Raw genomic sequence first — 22,931 nt, 5'->3', positions numbered from 1 at the left:
AAAGTTAATGTGTATGTCTGTGTATCACCTACCTTGGTGACAAGCGAGACTGACCCAATGCAAACAGAGATAATGTCTGCTTGTGTCCCTCAAAAATGGTGATGTTAGGAACGTTTTTAATGTTTTATTTTATTTATTTTTTTTGCGGAAGATAGACGCAAGTGGCTCTCTGTACAGATGTTACTACTTCAATGTGTTCCTTTTGACGCCATTCATACCGCAATCAATAAAGCGTGTTAACAGATTTTAAATGATTAATGAAAGAATTATAATGCTTTGACTTATTGTTTAATCTCATTTACAAGCACAGTAGCATATTTAAAGCTGCTGTATAGGCTATTTCTGTCCGTTTGCATCCCGTCCCTTTGCGCCCCCTGGCGGCTTATTCGCAAACTGCGGTCATACACTTAAAACAGAGCAGCAGCTATTTCAAACGGCGGCGTTATATGCTCCGACGGTAATAGCCACTTTGAACTCTCACCTACTGTATGGGAACGTCTTCATTTTTGGCGCTTTGCTTTCGTGGCAATCACCTACAGTAGCAACAGCTGTACACAAAACAGCAGCTTGATGATGCAATCGTGGGGTTCAGAAGGAAAAAAGACGGTGTGAACACAAACCAGCCGAGAAGGTGGCAAGGGGGACAGTCGAACTTAAGTTTGGTCCGGGCAGTTAAACCAAATGTGAAAGCACCCTAGGAAAACAAATGATTCTGATACTGTTTTATTTATTTATTGTACATTTGGTGACCATATATGTGAGCATTTTATTCAATGTTTTATTTAATATGAGTGCATCAGCTTGTTATGCTAACGTGAATATGATTTTCATTTGTTTGTTTTTTAAATCTAAGTAAGAACATAATAGATTCTGGTATTGTTTTTTTCCTTGTCCATCACCTCCTGTCTAGAGAGATGAGGATTTTTGGAAAGAAGGGGGGCACCTTGGCTTGTCAGGCGCTCACTCTGTAGTCAGGGAGGATGCTGGGAGATAAATTTAGCCCTCCAGCTTTGCTTCCATCTGCCATTGCATGGTTTAGGGCCGTTGCCATAGGAACCACCACTGGGTGCCCATTAGTGTGTGAGAGGGAAAATTGGCAAGGTTTCTTAAACGTATTTAAACAACATATTTTAGATTTGGTTAAGTACAGTGTAAAGCTTCTGTTTCGTGAGGATGAAGATTTATTCCCGGTTTCTAACCATTTGAAGCTGGCAGGGTTACACTGTGGATTGGTAAGACTCGTCATTGACCTCATTATAAAATATTGTAAAATGCTCACAGGTGTCACAAATCTGATATTTTCACGTTCAGTTTAGTACAGATGATCCCCTTTGCTTTGTCTGCAGTACCATCGTGAGTCAACATGATTACCTGCAGAGATTTTATGAGTTTAGCTTTAAAATTTTCTCTAGTGTTTCCAGTAAAATTCTAATCCTAACTCCTAATCCAGAACATGTTTGTTTGCAAACCAGCTCAGTGAAGACAGATACATCTCTCTGTAGAAAGGAGATGTGTAGTTTGAATACAGAATTGCAGAACAGTTATAGAACTGTGCCTGAGCTAAAATGAGTCATTATGATGTGCCACTGCAGTCTGTGATTCAAGGTCGCCAGTGTTTTTGAGTGGGAGGACAGAACAGGTGGTTCTAGAGAGATGAATGCTTGCTTGACTCACATCCAAGTCCAGACAACCACCATGTTTTAGGCCTCCTACACTATCCGTCCGACCTACATATGCTCATCGAACCCAGCAAACCACAGAATGGCATGTGAATGCAGCAAAGTCACTTGTTTTTTAGGATTAGATTTTATTGTTTCAACCTTTCTGTTTTGAAGTCTTCAAACCACAGTATTTTTTGTTAAAACTTGAAGATTTGTTTAGGTTTTCAGTGGTGTTGGTTAATTTTCCATCAATCAATTTTTTGGGGGTATTTGAAAGTACTCATCCCTTATCATATTATCTACTGTCCATAATAATACACTCATCAGTATGTTCTTTTTCCACTATAATTGGAAGTCTGTGAACACTTAGAGTTGGATTCACAAGAGCATTGTGCTGGAATGTATAGTTGGCACTCATTTTCATATGTACCAGCAGGATCTCCTGTGGTTCCACACCTAGCCGCCCCCTAAAGCTAAGCGTGGGTGCCAATACCAGCTGGTCAGTGAGTGGGATGCCTAATTCCTTATTGTGTTCTAGTGAAAGCAGTGTCAGAGTGTGTTTTCACAAACACCAGTGCTATCTTAAATTAGGATTTTGTTAAACATTATAAAGAATCTGTAATTCTCACTCTGTTAAACTGTACTTCTGCCATTTATTGAGATTGAATCTGAGAAAACAAAAATAAGGTTAGCTTTAATCCTATTATATATATTTTTTAAAATGTAAAAGTCTTTCTCCAGTGTTGAGGAAAAAAAAACAATATAATAAAATTGGTGTGATGGAACGGGACTGCTTTCAAGTGTTCACATGTGTACTCTCGAGTAGTCTATTTGTGAGCTAGAGCTATTTGAGTATTACAGGTTAATACAGAAAGTGGTGTGTATTGTATTCCAATAGCAGTTTATTGCAGTCTGACTAATTCTTTTTTTTTCTGGTATTTTCTAGAATTCCAATCTCTGAAGTGGATCATCTGTCAACCATATTTGGAACATAAAGCATCTGCAGAACACAGAAATTGAGAACCAGACAGAGCATTCATGGAAAAGCCTAGCTATTTTGGATTTCTAAGAACAAGAAAGAACAAGAAACAGGACAGACAAAAGTTTTCACTTTAACTGATAAGTTGTAGCTGTGTTTTATTTAATTCATTGGAAGAAGCTCTTCTACCATCAAGCAATAATGCATACAGAACATTTCAGCTATGACCAACATGTAAAACCCTTGCGCATGTTGAATGGAACAAGGTATTATGCAGTTCTCTGAATTCATTGAATCAATTGGTCATTCATACAGTCTGGAATAAATAGCACCTTAGGCTTTCATCCCATTTTATGGAGGCTTTGCATAGCCAGGCGACCACTGGGGAGCAATCTGGAGGTTTAGCAAAGCAGAATGAGACCCCAGTGGATAACCCTAAGCCACAGTATCATGAAGAGAAAAAGGTTGTCACCCAGGTGCACCATGCACAACAGCGGAAACATCTTAATATTGAAAGAAAACGGCTCCGATTACAGAGGAAATCTCTTCAGGAGAGAGACGTTGTTGAAGAGGGAAAGCCACCGAGGGCATCAGGTAGTTCTGAACATCTCAATGCTAACATGAGCCAGGCTAGAGAAATGCCATCTGGAGCTTCATCCTCAGCAGTATCAGCTAAACCCTCTTGTTCCATGGAAGAGGTCTTGGAAGGTACACCAAGACAAAAGCGTGAGCGCAAACCTCAAAAGCCAGGAAAGTATGTGTGTTCATACTGTGGCCGTGCTTGTGCTAAGCCCAGTGTGCTTCAGAAACACATTCGATCCCACACTGGAGAGAGGCCTTACCCTTGTGCACCATGTGGGTTCTCCTTCAAGACTAAAAGTAACCTTTACAAGCACCGAAAGTCCCACACTCATAGGGTGAAGGCTGGTCTGACTGCAGACAGGGAGGGACCAGGTATAAGTTGTTCAGAGGAACCACTTACAGATTCAGATGAAGAAAGCCAACCATCTTCTTATTTAGAAAAACAAAGGATGTCAGTTCAAAACTCAAGTGCTACAGAAAGGTGCTCTGAGGGTCAGTTACAGGAAATAGAGGACTCTCATGCAGTTAAGAAGAGACTTGCAATGCGACTTAGCAGAGGAAGACGTACACCTTTAGGATCATCTGATGAAGCATCCTCATCATTTGGTCAAAGTAGCAAAGGTAGCACAGAGTCCGGCTATTTCTCTCGATCTGAGAGCACAGAAGTCTCTCAAGATAGTCCACCAAACACAAGCGCAAAAAGCTATGCAGAAGTCATCCTTGGAAAGTTTGGTCGCCTTGGTCATTTGCAGAGGACTTCTCATCAACAACATGCCCATCCTGCTGGACAAGAAGGGAAAAGAATTCCATTTAACGTTCCCAAAAAGCAAGTCATTGACCACATCACTAAACTCATCACCATAAATGAGGCTGTTGTTGACACCAGTAAGATTGACAGTGTCAAGCCCAGAAGGTTCTCACTTTCTCGGAGAAGCAGCACAGAATTGAAAGTAGTCTCTTCCAAAGAGCCATTTCTTCACAGTCCAAAAGAAATAGACATAAGTGCAAAAAGTAGTGGTTCCATCACTCTTGGTGTACCATGTGAGAAATTTCAACATCATTCTCTTAGTATCCCACAAACTGAATCAACATCCACTGCTCCTCTTTTGAGAAGTCACTCCATGCCCTCAGATGCAAGTACTAGTGACGTGTCTGAAACTTCCCGTAGCCTTCGCCTTAGCCAATCCTTTGATGACCCGCAACCAATTCAGAATCGGCGCCATGGAATGCTAAGACGACAGCCTGCAATTGAATTGCCAATTGGCGCTGAATTAACAATGGAGGAACTATCCTATTCCACCTCATCATTTCATCACTCAGTTACTACAATGCCTGATCCCAGCCAGAAACAAGAGCAATTTGAGTGCGGTGCATGTCGTATTGTTTGTAATGACGTGGAGAGATATCAAAAACACAAACAACACTGTTGCACAGTTCATATTTCTCAACAATCTGAAATTCCTGTTTATCAAGTAGATGAATCCACAAGAACATTTACATCCCGTTCTGGTGCTTTTGCATTTAGAAAAAGAAGAAAAGAAGAGAGTATTGAATTTGAAGATCCTTCTTTACCCTCAGTCTCTTATATACCACTGCGAGGGTATGCACCATCTTGTGAACAACCTATTAAAAGGACACATGAACTAGGTCAAGAATACTGCACAGAAGGTTCTTTGAAAGGAATATCTGTCATTCAGCATACCAGTTCATTTGAGAAACATGATAATAGTAAAACGGACGAACCCTCTCACACTCATGGTGTTTCCCACACTTCTCCTCATCCACAGACAAAGCAGCAAGCAACTAAACTATCCTTCCGTAAACTTGTACGCCAACAAAATGTCCAGGTACCAGAGATTCTGGTCACAGAAGATTCAAACACGGAAGCCATGGCAGTCTCACCCCCTCCGATTGTCCCTAAAATGAAGGACACTGAAAAAGTCAGTGAGTTCCAGTGGCCTCAGAGAAGTCCAACTTTGGCCCAACTTCCAATTGAGAAGTTGCCACCTAAAAAGAAACGTCTTCGTCTTGCAGAAGCAGCACAGTCTTCAGGGGATTCAAGCTTTGAATCAATGTCCCTGCCTCACAGTCCAAGTCAAGACAGTTGCACATCTCACAATTCCAGTAGATCAACTTCTTTTGAAGAAGCTGGAAAAGCTGATGCAGATTTGACACCAACTAGGAGATCAAGAGCCACTCATACTTTGACAGTTCCCATAAATTCTCATAGAGAAATGAGGCGCTCTGCATCTGAGCAGGCACCTCATATACCTCAAACTGCTAACCTTATTACAGAGATTCGCAGTAAATCATTTGACTATAGCAGTTTGTCTCCAGATCGGACCCCAGCAGGATGGAAAGAAAGGCGGAAATGCCTTCTATTGAGGCACAGTGCCGTGAGGGAACCTGAGGAGGAAGACCAAACTACCAAAGTCTTCAACACCAGCTCTCCCACTTGTAGGACTAGCACGTCACCTAGCCATAGCCCAGTCACCTCCTACAGCCCATCCACTCATCAAGTGTCTTCAAGCAATACTGTACATTCATTTGGTGAGAAGCAGATCATGAAATCACAGGATGTTTTATCAGAGAATACCCAGCTGAGTACATTGCAGCTGACCCCAGTGATTCATACTGACCACCCCACTACCGTGGGAAGTCTGATTTGTCCATCAGGTGCTGCCAGAGCTCATTATTCTTCAATGTCAACAGGACTCAAGCTTGAAATTCCCATGGAAAAGGACCAACCATACATCACTCATTGTCACCAGCATCAGAATATTGGTTTTGATGTTACTTCAAACCCAGAAGTACTAAGACCTTTACCAGCCCAGAGTATTCCAGTCCGTCTTAATTCACACCTTCCATATCATGCAGGCTCTATTTATACAACAGTTTCACAAACATTTTTTTCAAGGCCCCAGGAACCTTGTTGCTCTGGAGTCAGTTCAGTTGCAGTGGTCTCAAAGTATGAAATTATGGATCAACAACCAGATTCTGAAAGATCTGATTCAGTAAGTGTTGGAGCAACCAAACGTGTCCTGTCGCCCACAAGCAGTAATGAACTCAACCCAGAAAGTGAGCAACAGCAGAAACGAGTAAAAGAGGAGCAAGAAAACCAGGAAAATGAAAGGAGAGATGATAAGGTTTTGATTGAATTCAAAAAGGAGGAAATACTGGGTGAGCAAAGTGTCATCTTCCCAACTGAACACAAAGATCCCCCATTTCAGACTCTTAACACAAATCTAACTTTTAGCTGGTGCTTTCTAAACTACATAAAGCCAAATCCATCCATACAGAGTGAACAACAAAACTCAGTCTATTCTTCATGGTGTACAAGTACCCGCAATCCAAACCCTCCTGGCCTAACAAGCAAGGAAATGCTTTCCCTGTTGCAATGCAGGCAGAGACATGAAACACTTCTCTACACCATGGCATCCATGTCACCTTCTTTGGATGTGAAACAAGAGACACCTGACTCCCAAAAGCCTAACGTGACTGAGGTAAATGAAACAAATCTTGTCTTTATTAAGTCAATGATTTAGGCTCTGCTTAGATTCAGCTTTACACTGGAACTAGCTGAATAACTTCTGGAATGGCCATTTCTGTCATTCTGACCATTTGCATATAAGATGTCATAACGTCATATTGTCATGTCATATTTACATTCACATTCATTCATAGCACTTAATATGTTGTTTTCAAAGACATGTCGGATGAAAAGTTAGGGTTTAACTATAGAAAGTGATGTTTTTGTTAGCAGGAAGTTGGTAATCAACTGATGCATTCATATAAGGCAAGGGAATAAGTAATAAAGGCTTAAATGCATGTGGTCAATTTGACCGTTATGGTAATTCAAGGTATAAATACTCAGAAGTCTTTTGTGTTTCATATTTTTATAATATTTCAATGTTAGAAATAAATATATATATATATATATGTATTATCACCCGAGTAGCAGTGAGATGTGGCTGTATATTGGCACTGGTGGAAGGCTTGCATTGGCATGAGGCCGCAGTGTCCTACCAGTGACGATATAGAGCCACATCGCATTGCTACGAGTATGATATTGCATTTATACAACAGTTCAAAGGCATAACTGTGTATATAAAAAGAAAGTCAAACAAAGAGTCTCAAAATCTACTTTCTTCTGCCATTCCTTTACATCTGCAGCTGATGTCAGAACAGCAGAAACCGTTGCTACATCAACAACATCAACGTAGAGCTAGTATTTGAATGATTCTCAAGCATAGTGTTTAAAGTAATGAAAAAATAAATTATTTTAGTTACATTTTAAGATTACCCTGTATTTTCCCTGTATTATATCCCTGTAATTATCCCTGTAATTTCCCTGTATTTCTCTGTTGCAATCAGGAGATCACAATATTTATGTCCAAAAACGTCAAAGCAGCACCAACACTAGCAGATTACCATTGTGTTGTGAAATTATGCTGTTTTTTTCCCTCTAAGGGCTTATTATGCTGTCTCTGTCACCATTTTGTAGATGAACAATGTCAACCATCTTTGGTCTGCTCAATGACAGGCTGATGGCCGCCGACGTGCTGTCTCTCAGAAATTATAAGATTTAAAATAGGCACTATCCTTATAAGTAAACTGCATAGTTGCAATCTAAACAACTACATTTTTGATTAAAAATGCCTCAAAAGTACATTATGTTGTGCATATTTGTCAAACTGTAAAGTGTCCTCTGCTTGCCGGTGTATGTAGGCTGAGTAATACACAAGGGTAAAGGGTTAAGAGGCTGGACGAGTGCAGCAGAATATCGCATGACTATCTGACAATCAGATTTAAGAACCCGACAGAACTGTTTTATATATATATATATATATATATATATATATATATATATATATATATATATATATATATATATATATATATACACAACAGTTCTGTCTGGTTCTCAAATCTGATTGGCTGATAGCCGTGCAATATTCTGCAATATCAGAACTCCTACAGCCTCTTTACCCTTTGTGTATTACTCCGCCCACATACAGCCAGCAAAAAGCAGACACTACAGATCTAAAGTTTAAAAGATGCTTGCTCAACTGTTTTAACTGTCAGTTTATGATTTGAATCCAATGTGGAAGAAAGTTGTTGCACATACAAAAGGGTTTTTGAAACTGTCCGTGTTTGATTTTGTTTTTATATTCACAGTTATGCCATCAAACTGTTGTATAAACGCAATATCACACTCGTAGAAGTGCGATATGGCTGTATATCGGCACTGGTGCGGCCTCGTGCCATCGCACGCCTCCCACCAGTGCCGAAATACAGCCATATCGCACTGCTACTCGTGTGATATTGCTCATATATATATATATATATATATATATATATATATATATATATATATATATATATATATATATATATATATATACATATATATATATATATATATATATGCACTTAAGAAAAGTTATATTACCAAATTAAAAAATGGTTGAAATGACCAAATTAAAAAATGACCACCTTAGTCGTTCCAGTGTTAAGCTTTTGTGTCTTGGAAGAAAGTAGAAGGTTTCTAGCTGGTTATTCTGCTGCCATGTTCTCAAACCACCTTGTCCACTTGAAAGTGTTTTTTCAGCAGGGAGAATAACTAATATGCTAGTTGACACTGTTGTAATTAAAGTGGGGGCTTATTTTTGTCTAGGTCTGGCTTATTGTCATTTCTACATTTTTTCTTGGAAGTCATTAAACTTGGCAAGACATTGTAAAGTAAATCAGTTTTAATGCTATCTGGAAAATGTTGAATGAGACTTCCCCCCTCATCTCTGTCTCCCTGGGCACCCGGAATAGGGTTGGTGAACTTGCCCGTGTCTCTCTCGAGTGTAGGTACATGCCGCTCAGCTCACAGAACCGAAAGAAGCCCAGCAAGCTGAGTTGACGGAGGTAGAAACAAAAACAACGGAGGAGAAGGAAGACCAGTTATCTACCTCCAAATGCAGCTCACGGGTACAGATTTGTGAGGGAGGGTAAGTCATGCTAATAACATTTTTACAAATACAACATAAATTGCTTAGTCTCAGTTACAGTGTATAGTTCCAGTGCTTTATTAATAAACCTTTGTCACTTTTTACTTTTTTTTTTTTTTAAGTTTTTTGTTTTCTTTTATTCATAGATACACTATATCTCTATCTTTTTTGTTTTTGTGAACAGTATATTTGCTAACTTTAGTCTTAAAGTTTAAAGTCCTTTAGCATGTGGTTGTTCAAAATGAAATCCAGAGTGACTATATTCTTGGAATATCTGCATACTACTATGTGTAATGTTCATCTGTTTTTTTTTTGCATGTATTTGCACAGTGAATTGTGATCGCTCTTCTTTCTTGCATTTATTTGCATTGGCAATTTAAGATTGGTATTTTTACCTTGTGTTAATTTAACTATCTTTAAATGTTCCTACACTTCAGAGATGGTGTCATGGTAGGCGTTGATTCTTGTAAACAGCTTGAAGAAAACCAGATGTGTGAGCATAATGAAAAAATCCAGACTCTGATTTCAGTTAGAGTCAAAATTTAAAACACTTATTTTTTGGACCTTGCAAGTTTGTTCTTTTTTCAATGTAAATCTAGTTTTTAATTGATTTGATTCATCATTTACTCATCTGAAAGCTAAAATATTTAAGCTTCTGTCCTAGTCCCTGTGCACCCTGCTCATACTGTATGTGTGGTGGCGTTCTGTCACTGGTTTGTCAGTATTTTGAGCAATGTTGTTCTTGTACCGCTGCAGGAGATTGGTTGGTTTTCAGAGCCAACACGGACCGTCTGTTACACTGCCCAAGCCAGGAAAATACCTAGCCTGGCGGTCACTTCCTGTGGAACCCCACAGAGTCCCATTTACACCATACTGCATCAATGATTTTGGTCATTGAGCTGTAGGCATATGGAGATGGCCAAGAGGCAGTAGGCTCACATTTCGAGGTTTTTAGATGAATGAAAAACCAGCTTCTTAGAATACATTCAAGAATATGCAAAATATAATATGATGGAAGCTCAATATAAATTTTAGTTCAAGTTGGTCATTATAGTTTTTTAGTGTTTGTTTTCTGACTTCTCTGCAAAAAAAGCAAGAGTTGTATAAAGTCATGGTTATATAATACTTTAAAATTCTACATTTTCGGTGGATGCCACACTGAACTGGATATGATGTTAAGCATCTGTCAATAATGATTAATAATTCACACATAGCAAATAACAGTTTAAATATGAAAACAAATATGCACTCCAACACTGTTGTTTACTGATGGCCAAGCTTTACATTTTTTTGGTCGAAGCAGATTGCAAAAATATATTCTGGTCTTCTGTGTTTGCATGCATATGAACCAAAGACTACAAGCTTTTTTAGACTGATTGGCCAAATCAATATTTAATATAACTAGGTTCATATAATTTGATTAGATGCATGGCATTGAACAACAATATTTAGCTTTTTTTATATTTAATATTAAAAAAAAATTTAAATATTCAATATTTAGCCCTGAGCACATAAGATCCTCAAGCCCGGGGCTCCCTTCCATTTGAAGGGCTAGAGGGGAGTTTGAGATCAGGTAGATCTCGGGAACTTCCTTGCTGTAGTAACTATTGAACAGATAGTGATTGATTTTAAAAGATAACTACTTACTGGTAGCATGTCTATGGTGTCGATTTTGATTAGTCAATTAACCTAACTTGCATGTTTTTGGACGGTGGAAGGAAACTGGGGAACCCGGGGGAAACCCCGTGGAGCACAGGGAAAACGTGAGAAATGTTGGCCGGCTTGGTAAGGACTTGAACCAGTGACGTTCTAGCTGTGAGGCAACAGTGCTAACCACTGGGCCACCGTGCCACCCATCTAAAAAAAAGAAAGGAGGAGTAGGGGTGGAAGGGGCGATTCTTCAAAACGAAGATGGCTGTTATATGGAACTTATAGTGGCTTGTGAATCATAAATTGAATAATGGGGGACCAGCCGCAAGCAATTATAAGCATGTGATCTTCTCGAAATTAGTTTATATTAAACTTCACTCACATTTGCATTTAAGTACTGCAATAGCATATATTTTACAAACAATTCCAAAACAATAAAATAAAGAATTTTGGTTTTGCAATTTTGGATGAATTCCTCACAAAAAAAAGTTAATTAAAAAAAAAAAAAAAAAAAAAAAAAATATATATATATATATATATATATATATATATATATATATATATATATATATATATATATATATATATATATATTCAAGTGTGCTATTACTTAAACTATAGAATAAGAGCATACTTTCAGACTAATTTTTATGTACCTCTCTGAAATTTACTTTAGGTACTTTTCATAAGTATAATTAATATTGCACTTTACTATATTTGGCTATCCTGACAAAAATGTCATAGTATATTTGGCCTGTACTTGTTTTGCCAATTCTGTTTGTTCACTATCAAGCAGTATTCAAAAAGTATAATAACCACTATACAACTAATATGTAGATGTCAGTAGTATATGATGTGCGTGGTCGCATAGCATAGCATATCACTTACCGTGGCTCTCGCCAATGCTGACGTAGAGCAATACACAAGAGTAAAGAGGCTGTATGAGTTCTGCTATTGCAGAATATCACACAGCAATCAACCAATCAGGTTTGAGAACCAGACAGAACTTTTGTATAAACTTAAATATACACTTATATGCATTAGTTGTGTACTTAATGAAATTAAGTTTTAAAAGTTTCACCATTGCTCTCTGGATGTTGTGACTGATAAACAGCTCATATATCTTAAAGAGCCCCTATTGTGGAATTTTGAAAATGACCTTCCATGTAGTGTGTAACAGCTCTAAGGGAAGTGAAATATCCAGCTAGGGCTTAAATCTGAAAGTGGACAGTTTTAAAAACATTGATTCATCTAAAAAAGAGTGGACTCATAGCGGTTAGAATGACTCATCTGTATAATGAGTCTTTAGCCGTTTCGGTGTGACGTGGCTACGAAACATAAGCCCCGCCCAATTGTTGCTAGCGCAAACCTAGAAAAATTGCCTTCCATTGTCTTATATATAACACTTCACGCAAGAGGTGCCACAGCAATGATTGCAAATAGAAATTATCTAAGTTACAGCTGAGAAGGGAGAAAAGCTCCAAAATGAAAGATAATTATTGAAATAAGACCTGGCCCGAGACACATTTCATAAGTGTATGTAAAAGGCTGTCTCCCTGCTTTCTCTAGCTTGCAAATTATGTATTTAATTATTGTGTTTTGTTACTTGTAACCGCATGCATTGTATCAGGTTAAGTCTTTATATTATCATATCGCGTCTAATACCAAGTTGAAAATGTGACGCGTGCCACTTTGTTAACGAATTTAAATGCGTTTGTAAGCTCAAGTTCCATTGCCGTTGGCATTGGCGTTGCTATGGCCAACATCAGCTGTTCCTACACACGTGCAGCGGTCAAGGTTCAGAATAGTTTAGCTTTTGCTGTAGTGTGGATTAATACTAAATGTTTATTAATGTTAAGAATGGAGCATTAATATGTTGGTGTTTAACTTAACTGTTTTTGGGGGTAATGTGTCTGAATAACACTGTTGAGTAAGTTTACTATGAAGCGTGTTTCGGGCATTCGCTGTGATCGGATACAATACCAATGTTGGGGACCCGTGGGCTTGACAGGCTGTCATAGGTCCAATCAGCGCAGACTAGCTTTGCACTAAGGAGGGGTTTGGGAACAAATGAACCGCTGAACGATTCATATGGAAGTCACTGGGATAATTAGGTAAAAATAAATTCATATTATAAGACCATGAAAGTGTTTTTTGATCTTCCATGCATATCAGTATGTTGTTGGAGACCCATAAAACCGAAATATTACCCTTTTTAATGTATGATAGGGGCTCTTTAACACTCCTAACACAAGTGCTTGTCTGCATGATCTTCTATCCAGAGGGCACCTTTATGTCAAATCGACATCATATTGACAACACTCGTAATGCAAAAAAAGCATGTCAAAACTGCATATTGATCTGATGTCAAAACCTTGACGTCTATTTGACGTCAAGGTAGCCAATTGACATTACATTGTGTTTTTGATGTTGTTGCCAGATGGATAATGTTGTTGTTATCTCCAGTTGTTTTTGTTATTATATTTAATTTTCAACCTATCCTTCTAAGACCATGAAAGAATAGTTTGGGCCAGCTTTGGCAGGCAGTGAATGAACAGTTTAGCGCGACCAAAATGTAGGATTTTTTTTTAAATAAAAGAGATCTAAAGCTTTTTCCCCAGCTATTTCAAATTAGTGAGCTAGGTCACCATAACAAAAATGATCTGAGATTTAAAATAAAACTATGAATCAGTCTGGCTTCAAGGCTTTTTGAACAAACTACAAAATAAATCAGGCATGCAGCTAGAAAGAACAAATGCAGTTCTTCAAGGTTATGTAGTCTGTGCCTTAGTCTGTCGTGACTGAGATCATTTTACAAGGACAAGTCTTCCTAGAAACAACCATCTGTGGCGGTTCTGAAAAATGATGGCACTTATAACACACAACATACTCTTCACAGCACCCATGATATTGACTCATAATTGCACTGTGCTGTTTCACCGCACACGTCTGGCTTTTGGAGAGCACAGGTTTAGGACACATTTCTGTCTCTTCAGTATGAAAAGACTCAAAGTGGTTAAGGTGGTTTGAGCATATTAAAATTAGAAGCTCTGAGGTTTTACTTGATGTATTAGGCGAGTGATTTTGCGTGAATGTTTAAAAAATGGATTGACTCAGAGTTTCAGGTGGAGGGTAATTATGTGGTTACTGCACAGTTTATCTAAGAATGTCTTGAGTTTTCGCATTTGAGTTTAAAGCTTATTCCTCAGTCACACTGAAGTTTAGGTGTTTGTTCACTAATCTTGTTCACTAAAGTATTAAACTTTAGAACCGGTAGATGATAAAACTAGCTAAATAATCTCAAAAAGTCTCACCTAAAAGGATTGCAAATAACCATATCTAGATAATAGAATGTCCTGTACTGCCTTTTTTGTAAAGTTATCGGAGCAAAACTTATGAAGTTATCAGTTTACTAAACAGTTCACTTTAAAAATCAGTTTTTTAATAAATATTTATATAAAGCCTGTCATAACTTAATCACCATTTGTTTGATTCAAATATTTTTTTTTGAGTTCCATCCTTCTGTTGAAGACATTTCAGTAAATCAAAGACAAGGGGCTCTATTTTACAGATCTAGGCGCAAAATCTAACGCGCATGGCACAAAAGCATTAGGGGCGTGTCCGAAGCCACTTTTGGTATTTTAAGGAAGGAACAATATGCTCTGCGCCGCTCCACGTGGTCTAACAGGGTTGTGCTTATTCTATTAATGAGTTTTGGGTGTGTATTAAGAATAACGTGCATTAAACCAATCAGAGTCTCATCTTACGTTTCTTTTAAGAGTCAGATGCGTCGCGCCATGGCGCATTTGCTATTTACTTAGCGGACTTTGTAAGTGGAAAAACTGAATGCTTTACTAGCAAGAAACAGTTAAACAAACCATCTGCGCAAGGACAAAGAACAAGCCTCCTCCTTTCTGCCTCTTAACTTTCTATTTAGTTTTCTTTTACTCTTTACTTTACTCCTTTACTTTTGCAGATAAGAAAATATGTTGCATGCTCTCCACTGAAGACACCAATTAGCCTACATATTTAATTTGGTTTGTTAAGCACAAAGATTTGTTTCAAGACTATTTCTAAATTTAGTTCTAATTTCTAGTTAACGAATAAATGAACTATAATACTGAAGTGTGATCAAAAAAACACATGAGTTATTGGCCATCCAAGCACACATCCTATTCTTATGCCCCATATGGTGATGCATACGTCTCTAAAACTTGACAAGTGGAAAAATCTAAACTTGTTTTATTAAAGCATATTTAAATATGCATATAATAAATACTGCTAATAATAATAACATACAAATTGTCATGAAAAAACTGAAAAAAAGCACCCCGAGACGAGGAAGGCATGGAGGTAGTATTTTAATCCTTTTTTTTTTTTTTTTCATATTGTTGAAATAAGAGGTGTATTATTCCATGCGTGTTCAATACAAACTTAGGAGGTGGGGATCAATTTTAAAAATATTAGTCATTTATTAAAGTACAAATGAATAATTCGATCAGGGCCCTGGGTCGCACAAATGTGTCCTTTTGGTTATACAATGCTATTCAAGAGAACACACCAGGTGCTCTGCGAGTGTTTTCTTAGGATTAAAGACCCAGTTTATATACACAGAAGAAGGAGAAGGCAGGTTGTCTCTGTCAGCTTGTCTGCACCATCTCTAGTTCCTCTTTTTTGCACAGAAGAACTGGACCAGTTAAATGCACATGCTTAGAGACCTCCATAGGCTCCAATATGTTTTCGTAAATGGTTACACAGGAAATCAGAAGTGAGAGACACATGTTATTTTTATTGTTTCGGGTGCATATTTCTCGTCCAAGATAGCTCTTTCTGCAAAATGCCTCATTAGTATGCAAAATACATCTCCTCAAAGGCCAGTTTGGGTTAGCATATAATTTGACAGAGGATACAAAATATAGTATAGAATATAAAAATATATATGGTAAAGAATGACTAAGGTAAATGATTTAACATCTCTTTAGGCAAAGCATACACAACATACTACTAGAAAATCAAGGATAACTCTAATGAGAAATGAAAAAAAAAAGTGAATTATATTTTATACAATATGTAAAGATATTTTTTTTATTGCTGTACATCCTGTGCTTATCATGCAAAACATAATCGTTTGAACCTGCATAGGTGCATAACCAACATGCTGTGCTGGACTTTTGGCCAGCTTTCAGTTGGTCAATGGTGTACTATATTTCGGTTTGTCAAAATAGCAACAGGCCAACAGTGAGCCTTAACACACCTTCTTTTTAGAGCATAACACCCATGAGTCCAACGTGAAACCCATGAACCCATGAAACCCATGAAACAACGTGGTGCAAAACATGAAAATTAGGGTTGCGCTGGTCTGAAAACTGGTCTGCAACAAATTTCACCAAACACGTTTTGCGCGTTATTGCGCCAGGTGTATAATAGGGTCCAAGGTATTTTGAAGAAAGCTGGAAATCTCTAATCATTGACTTCCATAGAATTTTTTTTCCTATTATAGAAGTCAACGATTACAGGTTTTCAGCTTTCTTCAAAATATCTCATTTTGTGTTCAACAAAAGAATAAAAAAAACTCTTAGCTCAATTTTAGAGTAAGTATAATTTTTGGGTGAACTGTCCTTCAGAAAAACATTTGTTAAAAATCTTTATTTAGAAGTCATATAGATTTATTTTTTTTTTTTTACTATTTTGGTCCCACACATCAGAACACACCATTTAAACAGTAGGTGTGGTGTATTGCAGACTTGAAGAGGACATTGGTATGACTAATAGTTCTGCATGTATATCTGACAGCTTACACCCTTCATAGATGCTGCATCTAAATAGGTTAAAACTGCATTAATGATCAGTACATGTCAGACACCTGAGCAGTTTTTCACACTTTAGTGGTGCAACATTACCAGCTGACACCAGATCAGGCAGTTGATTAAAAGCACAAATACCCTAATAAAAATAAAAATATAAAGTTCTATTTTTTAAAGTACAAAAGTATTGTTGTTTATGTACTTTATTGAAATGTAGTTATTATGAATGTTTATTTTGCTAATGTATTTCCAAAAGTCATACTCATAAATCATGATAATTCAAGTGCAAACAAGTAAAAATAACAAAATATATCATGTCCCCTTGCAGGGCTTTACATTAACACCCGCCAACCCTCCAAATGCAGGTAGATTTCAGCTGTGGCGGGTTAGACAGACACCTCCACTAGCCACTTTGGCTGGTTGAAAATCATTTTTAAATTGTAGTTTTCTTAAAAGCAGGGTTCAACAATAAGCATGGCCCAATATTCATGCAAATGTGATATTAGAATCGATAAGCAGCACGACTGATAAAAATAACCGTGTTCGTGCAAGCAAAAGAATGATGAATACAGAATGAGAGCATGATCACTCGCGCTAACAGCTGATGTGATGCGCTCTACCGTTTACTTGGGCGAAGCAACCAACCGTGCCTAGAGGAAGCGCAACGGGTGCAATTGGTTCCCTTTGAAATAGACTGGACAAAGAGTGATGATCGTGCACCCAAGTCCTGCTTCTTTCAAGAGCTTGAGATAAAAAAAAAAAAAAAAAAAAAAATATATATATATATATATATATATATATATATATATATATATATATATATATATATATATATATATATATATATATATACACACATATTGTTTTATAAGCAGCAGCAGTCACTGCTTTCATTGTAATTATTCTTAGAAGAGTTTATTAACAGGCCTAACATACAGTGTGCACGATATGTTTCACCTACTTTCTTTTGCTTACAGTTATTTTTGTTAACATGGTTTAATTATCTTTTTTTTTTATTAAACAATAACATTGCTTTTATGGGAGATTACTCCCTGTTTATGTGTAGTTAACTGATGATCTGGGACTTTTAGCCAAGATGGATTACTGTTCATCTTTTAGATACATGCCAATCATTATTTTTGTAGTGTTTTTTTAAAGAAAAGTTTTGTTGAATTAAAAAGTGCACCTATAAAGCTATATTTTCCTTGTTTTTACACATTAAAAATTGTGGCTAAGAAATACTTATTTGGTGTGGTCAGAGATAAATTTGGTAAATCCTTAATTTTGAGCCCAGAAAAGTCGTGAAATAAAAACTGATTGCATTGTGACAGTCCATTTGCTCATGCACACTGAGCAAGCTAATACACAATACACACAAGAAGTTAAATGAATGAGAATGCATGTGGACATAACACAATATCTAAATCAAGTAATTTTCCATGTCAAAGTCAAGTTTAAGCAAAATATATTTTCCCAACAAGAAAAGTGTGGCTAGTGAAAATGGTGAGTGGCTAGTAATGTTGGAAATCTACTAGCCACAGTGGCTGGTGAGCAAAAAAGTTAATGTCAAGCCCTGTACCCTAGTATGAAACAAAACAATACAACCACAATGTGTGTAAATGTGTGGTGTCAATACAAGCAATGTAAAAAAAAAAAAAAAAAAAATCTGTTTTAATATTGTTAGTTTTAGAGTAAGCATGTTAGTTTAATATTTATTATGCGATACAGCAGCAAAAATACATTATTATTTTATGTTAGTTAGACATCAATACTGCACCATTTTTTTAAACCATTGAGATAGTTCAGTGAAACATTTACTGGAGACTTACTTTGAACAGCTCATTTGAATAAGTGAGTTGCTGACTTTACAACAGATGTTGTCAGATCAGTCCAATTCACAATTAAATAATTCGATGCAATTAGTAAATATTCCAAGTTTATCTACAAAAAGAAAAATTATAACTACCTGTATGTCTTTGTATCAGAAAACCTTGGGTTAGACCAGGCAATTAGACTAAATATGAAAATATGCTGAAATATTGTTTTATTTTGGTACAGATAGAATTTGCAGGGGAGTTTGCAATTTTTTTGTCAAAACTCGAATTTGATTTGATGTTTCCTGAACAACCTATGTTATTCAGCAGTTGTTATCTGGAAATAACATATCTTGGAATGTTGTGTTTGAATGATCAGAATCGAGTATGCCAGACAGGTGTGTTCTAATCTGCGATAACAACCATTCCCTTGTACAAAACCTAAAAAGACTTATTTAAAAGCCTTAAGAGCTTTACTCTGCCTTGCTGTTCCAGAATAAACCTCAACAAGCCCAGAAACCTGGAGTGAAGTCGAGGGCTGCTAATAAGAATGAAAGACTATTTTCTGCAAAAACAACCAACTGGATGTACTTTATCCCACTTATTACATGACTGGTTGCCAAAAAACATAAAAAATTGACCCACAACATTGTTCTGCACAGTAATAGTTTATTCTTTCTTTAATTAAACGCAAAGCTGACAGAAATGAAAATTGCTGAATGAAGCATGCACTAATCTATGTATTATTCAGGCACAAAATTGTAACAATCAAAAACAGTGATGTGACAGACAAGCATGAATACGGATGAGCCTGTGTTATTATTATCTGCGGTTGTTATCTGGGAATAACATACCATGGAATATTGTGACCAATCAGAATCAAGTATTCCAGAGAGCCATGTAATAAGAAAATATTAAGGACCCTATCATACACCCAGCGCAATAAGGCGCAATACGTGTTTGGTGTGATTTGTTGCTGTATTCAGACAAGAGCAACCCTAATTTTCCCATTTTGTGCCACATTGTTTAAACAGTAAATCCATTTGCGCTACTTGGAATTGCTCCGTATCTTCTTCTTCTTCTTCTTCTTCTTCTTCTTCTTCTTCTTCTTCTTCTTCTTCTTCTTCTTCTTCTTCTTCCGCGGAATGAATCGTGGTTTTGAGGGGCTAAACATGCCCGAAAACTCATGCAACTTTGCACAAGCCTCAGAAGTGGCGAAAATTTACGTTTGTTATGGGTTTCAGAAGTGGGTGTGGCAAAATGACTCGACAGCGCCACCTAGAAAAATTAAACGGACGAGCCCCCGATATACGAATCACGCACATGCACGAAAATTGGCACACACCTCAAACACGCCAAAACATACGAAAAAGTCTCTTGGAGCCATATTTCAAACCCAACAGGAAGTCAGATATTTTTAACTTCCTGCGGCGAAAAAGTGGCATTTTTGCCATTTCCAGGCGTTGCATTTTAACGAACTCCTCCTAGGGATTTTATCCAATCGACACCAAAATTGGGTTTTGTCATCTAAAGGCCTTGGCGATGTTAAATTGCAAAGCTTTAGAGTTTTCATCGATGGGCGTGTCCTTGGCGGCCTTGCAAACTTTGACGATTCACCACAAAACAGGAAGTCATTATAACTCAGGCATGCATTATCCGATCTGCCTCAAAATTCACACGTTTGATACGAGTCCTGACCTGAACACGTTTACATGCCAATATCTAGATACAGTTATAGCGCCACCTGCTGGCCACAGGAAATTACATGTTTTACACTGTACCAAACTAACTCCCACAAATTTTATCGTATCAGCACCAAATTTGAGTGGTGTTATCTGAAAGCTCTAGCGATTATATATTGTTAGGGTCTGGAGTTTTTACAGAGGGGCGTGTCCGTGGCAGCATGACAAGCCTCAACGCTTCGCCATGGAACAGGAAGTCCTTATAACTCAACCACACAATGTCTGCTCTGCCTGAAACTTCACATGGTTGATAAAAGTCCTCTCCTGAAAACATGCCCATAAAATTATTGAAGTGGGCGTGGCAAAATGACTCGACAGCGCCACATATAAAAGTTTAACGGACGAGCCCCCGGTCTACGAATCACACACATGCACGAAAATTGGCACACACCTCAAACATGCCAAAACATACGAAAAAGTCACTTGGAGCCATAACTCAAACCCAACAGGAAGTCGGATATTTTTAACTTCCTTCGGCGAAAAAGTGGCGTTTTTGCTATTTTTAGGAGTTGTATTTTAACGAACTCCTCCTAGGGATTTTATCCGATCAACACCAAAATTGGGTTATGTCATCTAAAGGCCTTGGCGATGTTAAATTCCGAAGCTTTTGAGTTTTCATCGATGGGCGTGTCCGTGGCGGCCTCGCAAACTTTGATGATTCGCCACAAAACAGGAAGTCATTATAACTCAGGCATGCATTATCCGATCTGCCTCAAAATTCACACGCTTGATAACAGTCCTGACCATGAACACAATTACAAGCCGATATCCAGATACAGTTATAGTGCCACCTGCTGGCCACAGGAAATGACATGATTTACAGAGTAACAAACTCTTCCCACAAACTTTATCGTATCAGCACCAAATTTGAGTGGTGTCATCTGAAAGCTCTAGCGATTATATATTGTTAGGGTCTGGAGTTTTCACAGAAGGGCGTGTCCGTGGCGGCATGACAAGCCTCAACGCTTCGCCATGGAACAGGAAGTCCCCATAACTCAACCACACAAAGTCCGATCAGCCTGAAACTTCACATGGTGGATAAAAGTCCTCCCCTGAATACATGCCCATAACAAGATTGAGTCAGTCATAGCGCCACCTGCTGGCAGAAGGTAGTTTGGCTTATAACTCAGGCAAACAATGTCCCATGTGCCTAAAACTTCACATGGTTAATTAAATTCTTCTACTGAAGGCATCTACATGCCAATCTTGAGTCACAGTTACAGCGCCACCTGCTGACAGGAGGATGTTTGGCATAAATCTGTGATTTCCTCAGATTTTTTTTAATATATTGGCTTAAATTATTGTTGTTCGCTGTTCTCTGTCATCGTAATGCCACCGGGCGGCGGTGAGCCCGGGTGCGAGGTCCCTATCATCGCTGCTTGCAGCTTTAATTTTTGTATTATATTATAAATGCGATCACACGTCACGTTTTTCTTCAGTATTGTACAGCCCTATTCAGAATGACTTTTTTAATTAGATCACTTTCATTTTATGTTTACCGCATATAGAACATCAGTCTGTTACAGAAATTAACATTTCATATCATAAGTGCCTATTAAATAGCTCCACTGGCTAAAACTAAAAAATAAAATCCCCAAAATTGAACCCTATTATGACTGTTATTTTTAAGAAAGCTGGCACACAGTTCTTGATGTGTGCTCATGTTATTGGTTATGAGCAGCTGGTTGGGTCTAGGGTTCCCCCCCTCTCAGCTGTTTGCATTGGCACAGTCGTGTGGACTCTGGGCACAGAGCGGCATTGCAAGAACCCCATATTTGAGCCGGGGGTGGCAGTGAAGGGGGTCGGAAGGGAGGGGGGCCCTAGTTCTTGACATTATAAATGGTGCTCTGTTTGAGGTCAAGTGGAGGCCCCGTTTTGGGACTTTCTGGACACAAACAGGGTGGATACCCAGCCAGACTACCCGTGTGTGTATGTGTGTCTGTGGGTAGGCGGAGGGGGTGTATGGATATTTACGCATGTGTGGTGTCTGAAAGAGGGTCTGTGCCAAGCATATCAGACTGTTTAGGAACACCTTTAAAAGCGTAGCATGCAGGTGCTATAGATTTGAGATCAGATCTCCCACACAGACCTGTGAGATCAATGTATAGGCCTCTTTATGTGCATTTTCTAGCGCAGAGGTTTTGCTCCACTGGTATTTTAATTAACCTAGAGGTGATGTTGAGGACTTACAGTGTGTGCTGTTTTTATGTTACATTATGTTTGTTTAGCTTATATATGTATAATAGAATGAAGTCAGAATTATTAGCCCCACTGAATTATTAGCCCACTGTTTGTTTATTTTTTCCCGTTTTCTGTTTAATGGAGAGATTTTTTTCTTCTCATGCATGAAATGTTCCTGAATAAAAGTGAAAGTGCCAAACTGCAGTTTAAGTTAACAAATAAAAAAATGAAACTTACAAAATTACATGAAACTCTGGAGGAAATGTGTATCGCATGGTGACATATGACATTAATCGAACTATGTGCTTTAACATGTAAAACGGGTTTTTGAAAGGAACATTCAAAAAGGAACTCATGTAAACACCTTAATTATTATTGTCTTATTCAGACTAAGGCAAATCATTCGAATACTGATGTCTATTTAAACATAGTCAATGACCCAAATGTATGTTTCTATTGAAGCGTCAGCATGTTTTTCCAAACCCATATCACATGTGGTCTACTTTAAAGTTCATGATA

At 37.8% G+C, this 22,931-nt stretch overlaps 2 protein-coding genes across 7 annotated transcripts in view; both read left to right on the top strand.

Annotated features, from left to right (window-relative positions):
- LOC147839576 (uncharacterized) overlaps nucleotides 1–22,931 on the top strand; it is an 846,284-nt gene that overhangs the window by 576,264 nt on the left and 247,089 nt on the right. The window lies entirely within an intron of this gene.
- Nucleotides 1–22,931, top strand: part of hivep3a (HIVEP zinc finger 3a) — a 102,530-nt gene that overhangs the window by 68,759 nt on the left and 10,840 nt on the right. For 3 of the 6 annotated variants that reach the window (XM_087295534.2, XM_087295536.2, XM_087295535.2), the window contains 2 exons: nucleotides 2,608–6,725; nucleotides 9,082–9,221. In XM_087295534.2, coding sequence (XP_087151660.2) covers nucleotides 2,994–6,725; nucleotides 9,082–9,221 — 3,872 coding nt within the window. In that variant the 5' untranslated portion in view covers nucleotides 2,608–2,993. Of the gene's footprint in view, nucleotides 1–2,607; nucleotides 6,726–9,045; nucleotides 9,222–22,931 lie in introns of all 6 variants that reach the window. The other 3 variants (XR_015516590.2, XR_015516591.2, XR_015516592.2) reach the window with 2 other exon arrangements.

Source organism: Danio rerio, chromosome 19 (assembly GCF_052040795.2).
Source record: "Danio rerio strain M-AB ecotype USA chromosome 19, GRCz13ab, whole genome shotgun sequence".
Taxonomy (NCBI): domain Eukaryota; kingdom Metazoa; phylum Chordata; class Actinopteri; order Cypriniformes; family Danionidae; genus Danio; species Danio rerio.
The sequence above is the reverse complement of the archived record's forward strand: the minus strand, read 5'-3'. Positions and strand labels throughout refer to the sequence as shown.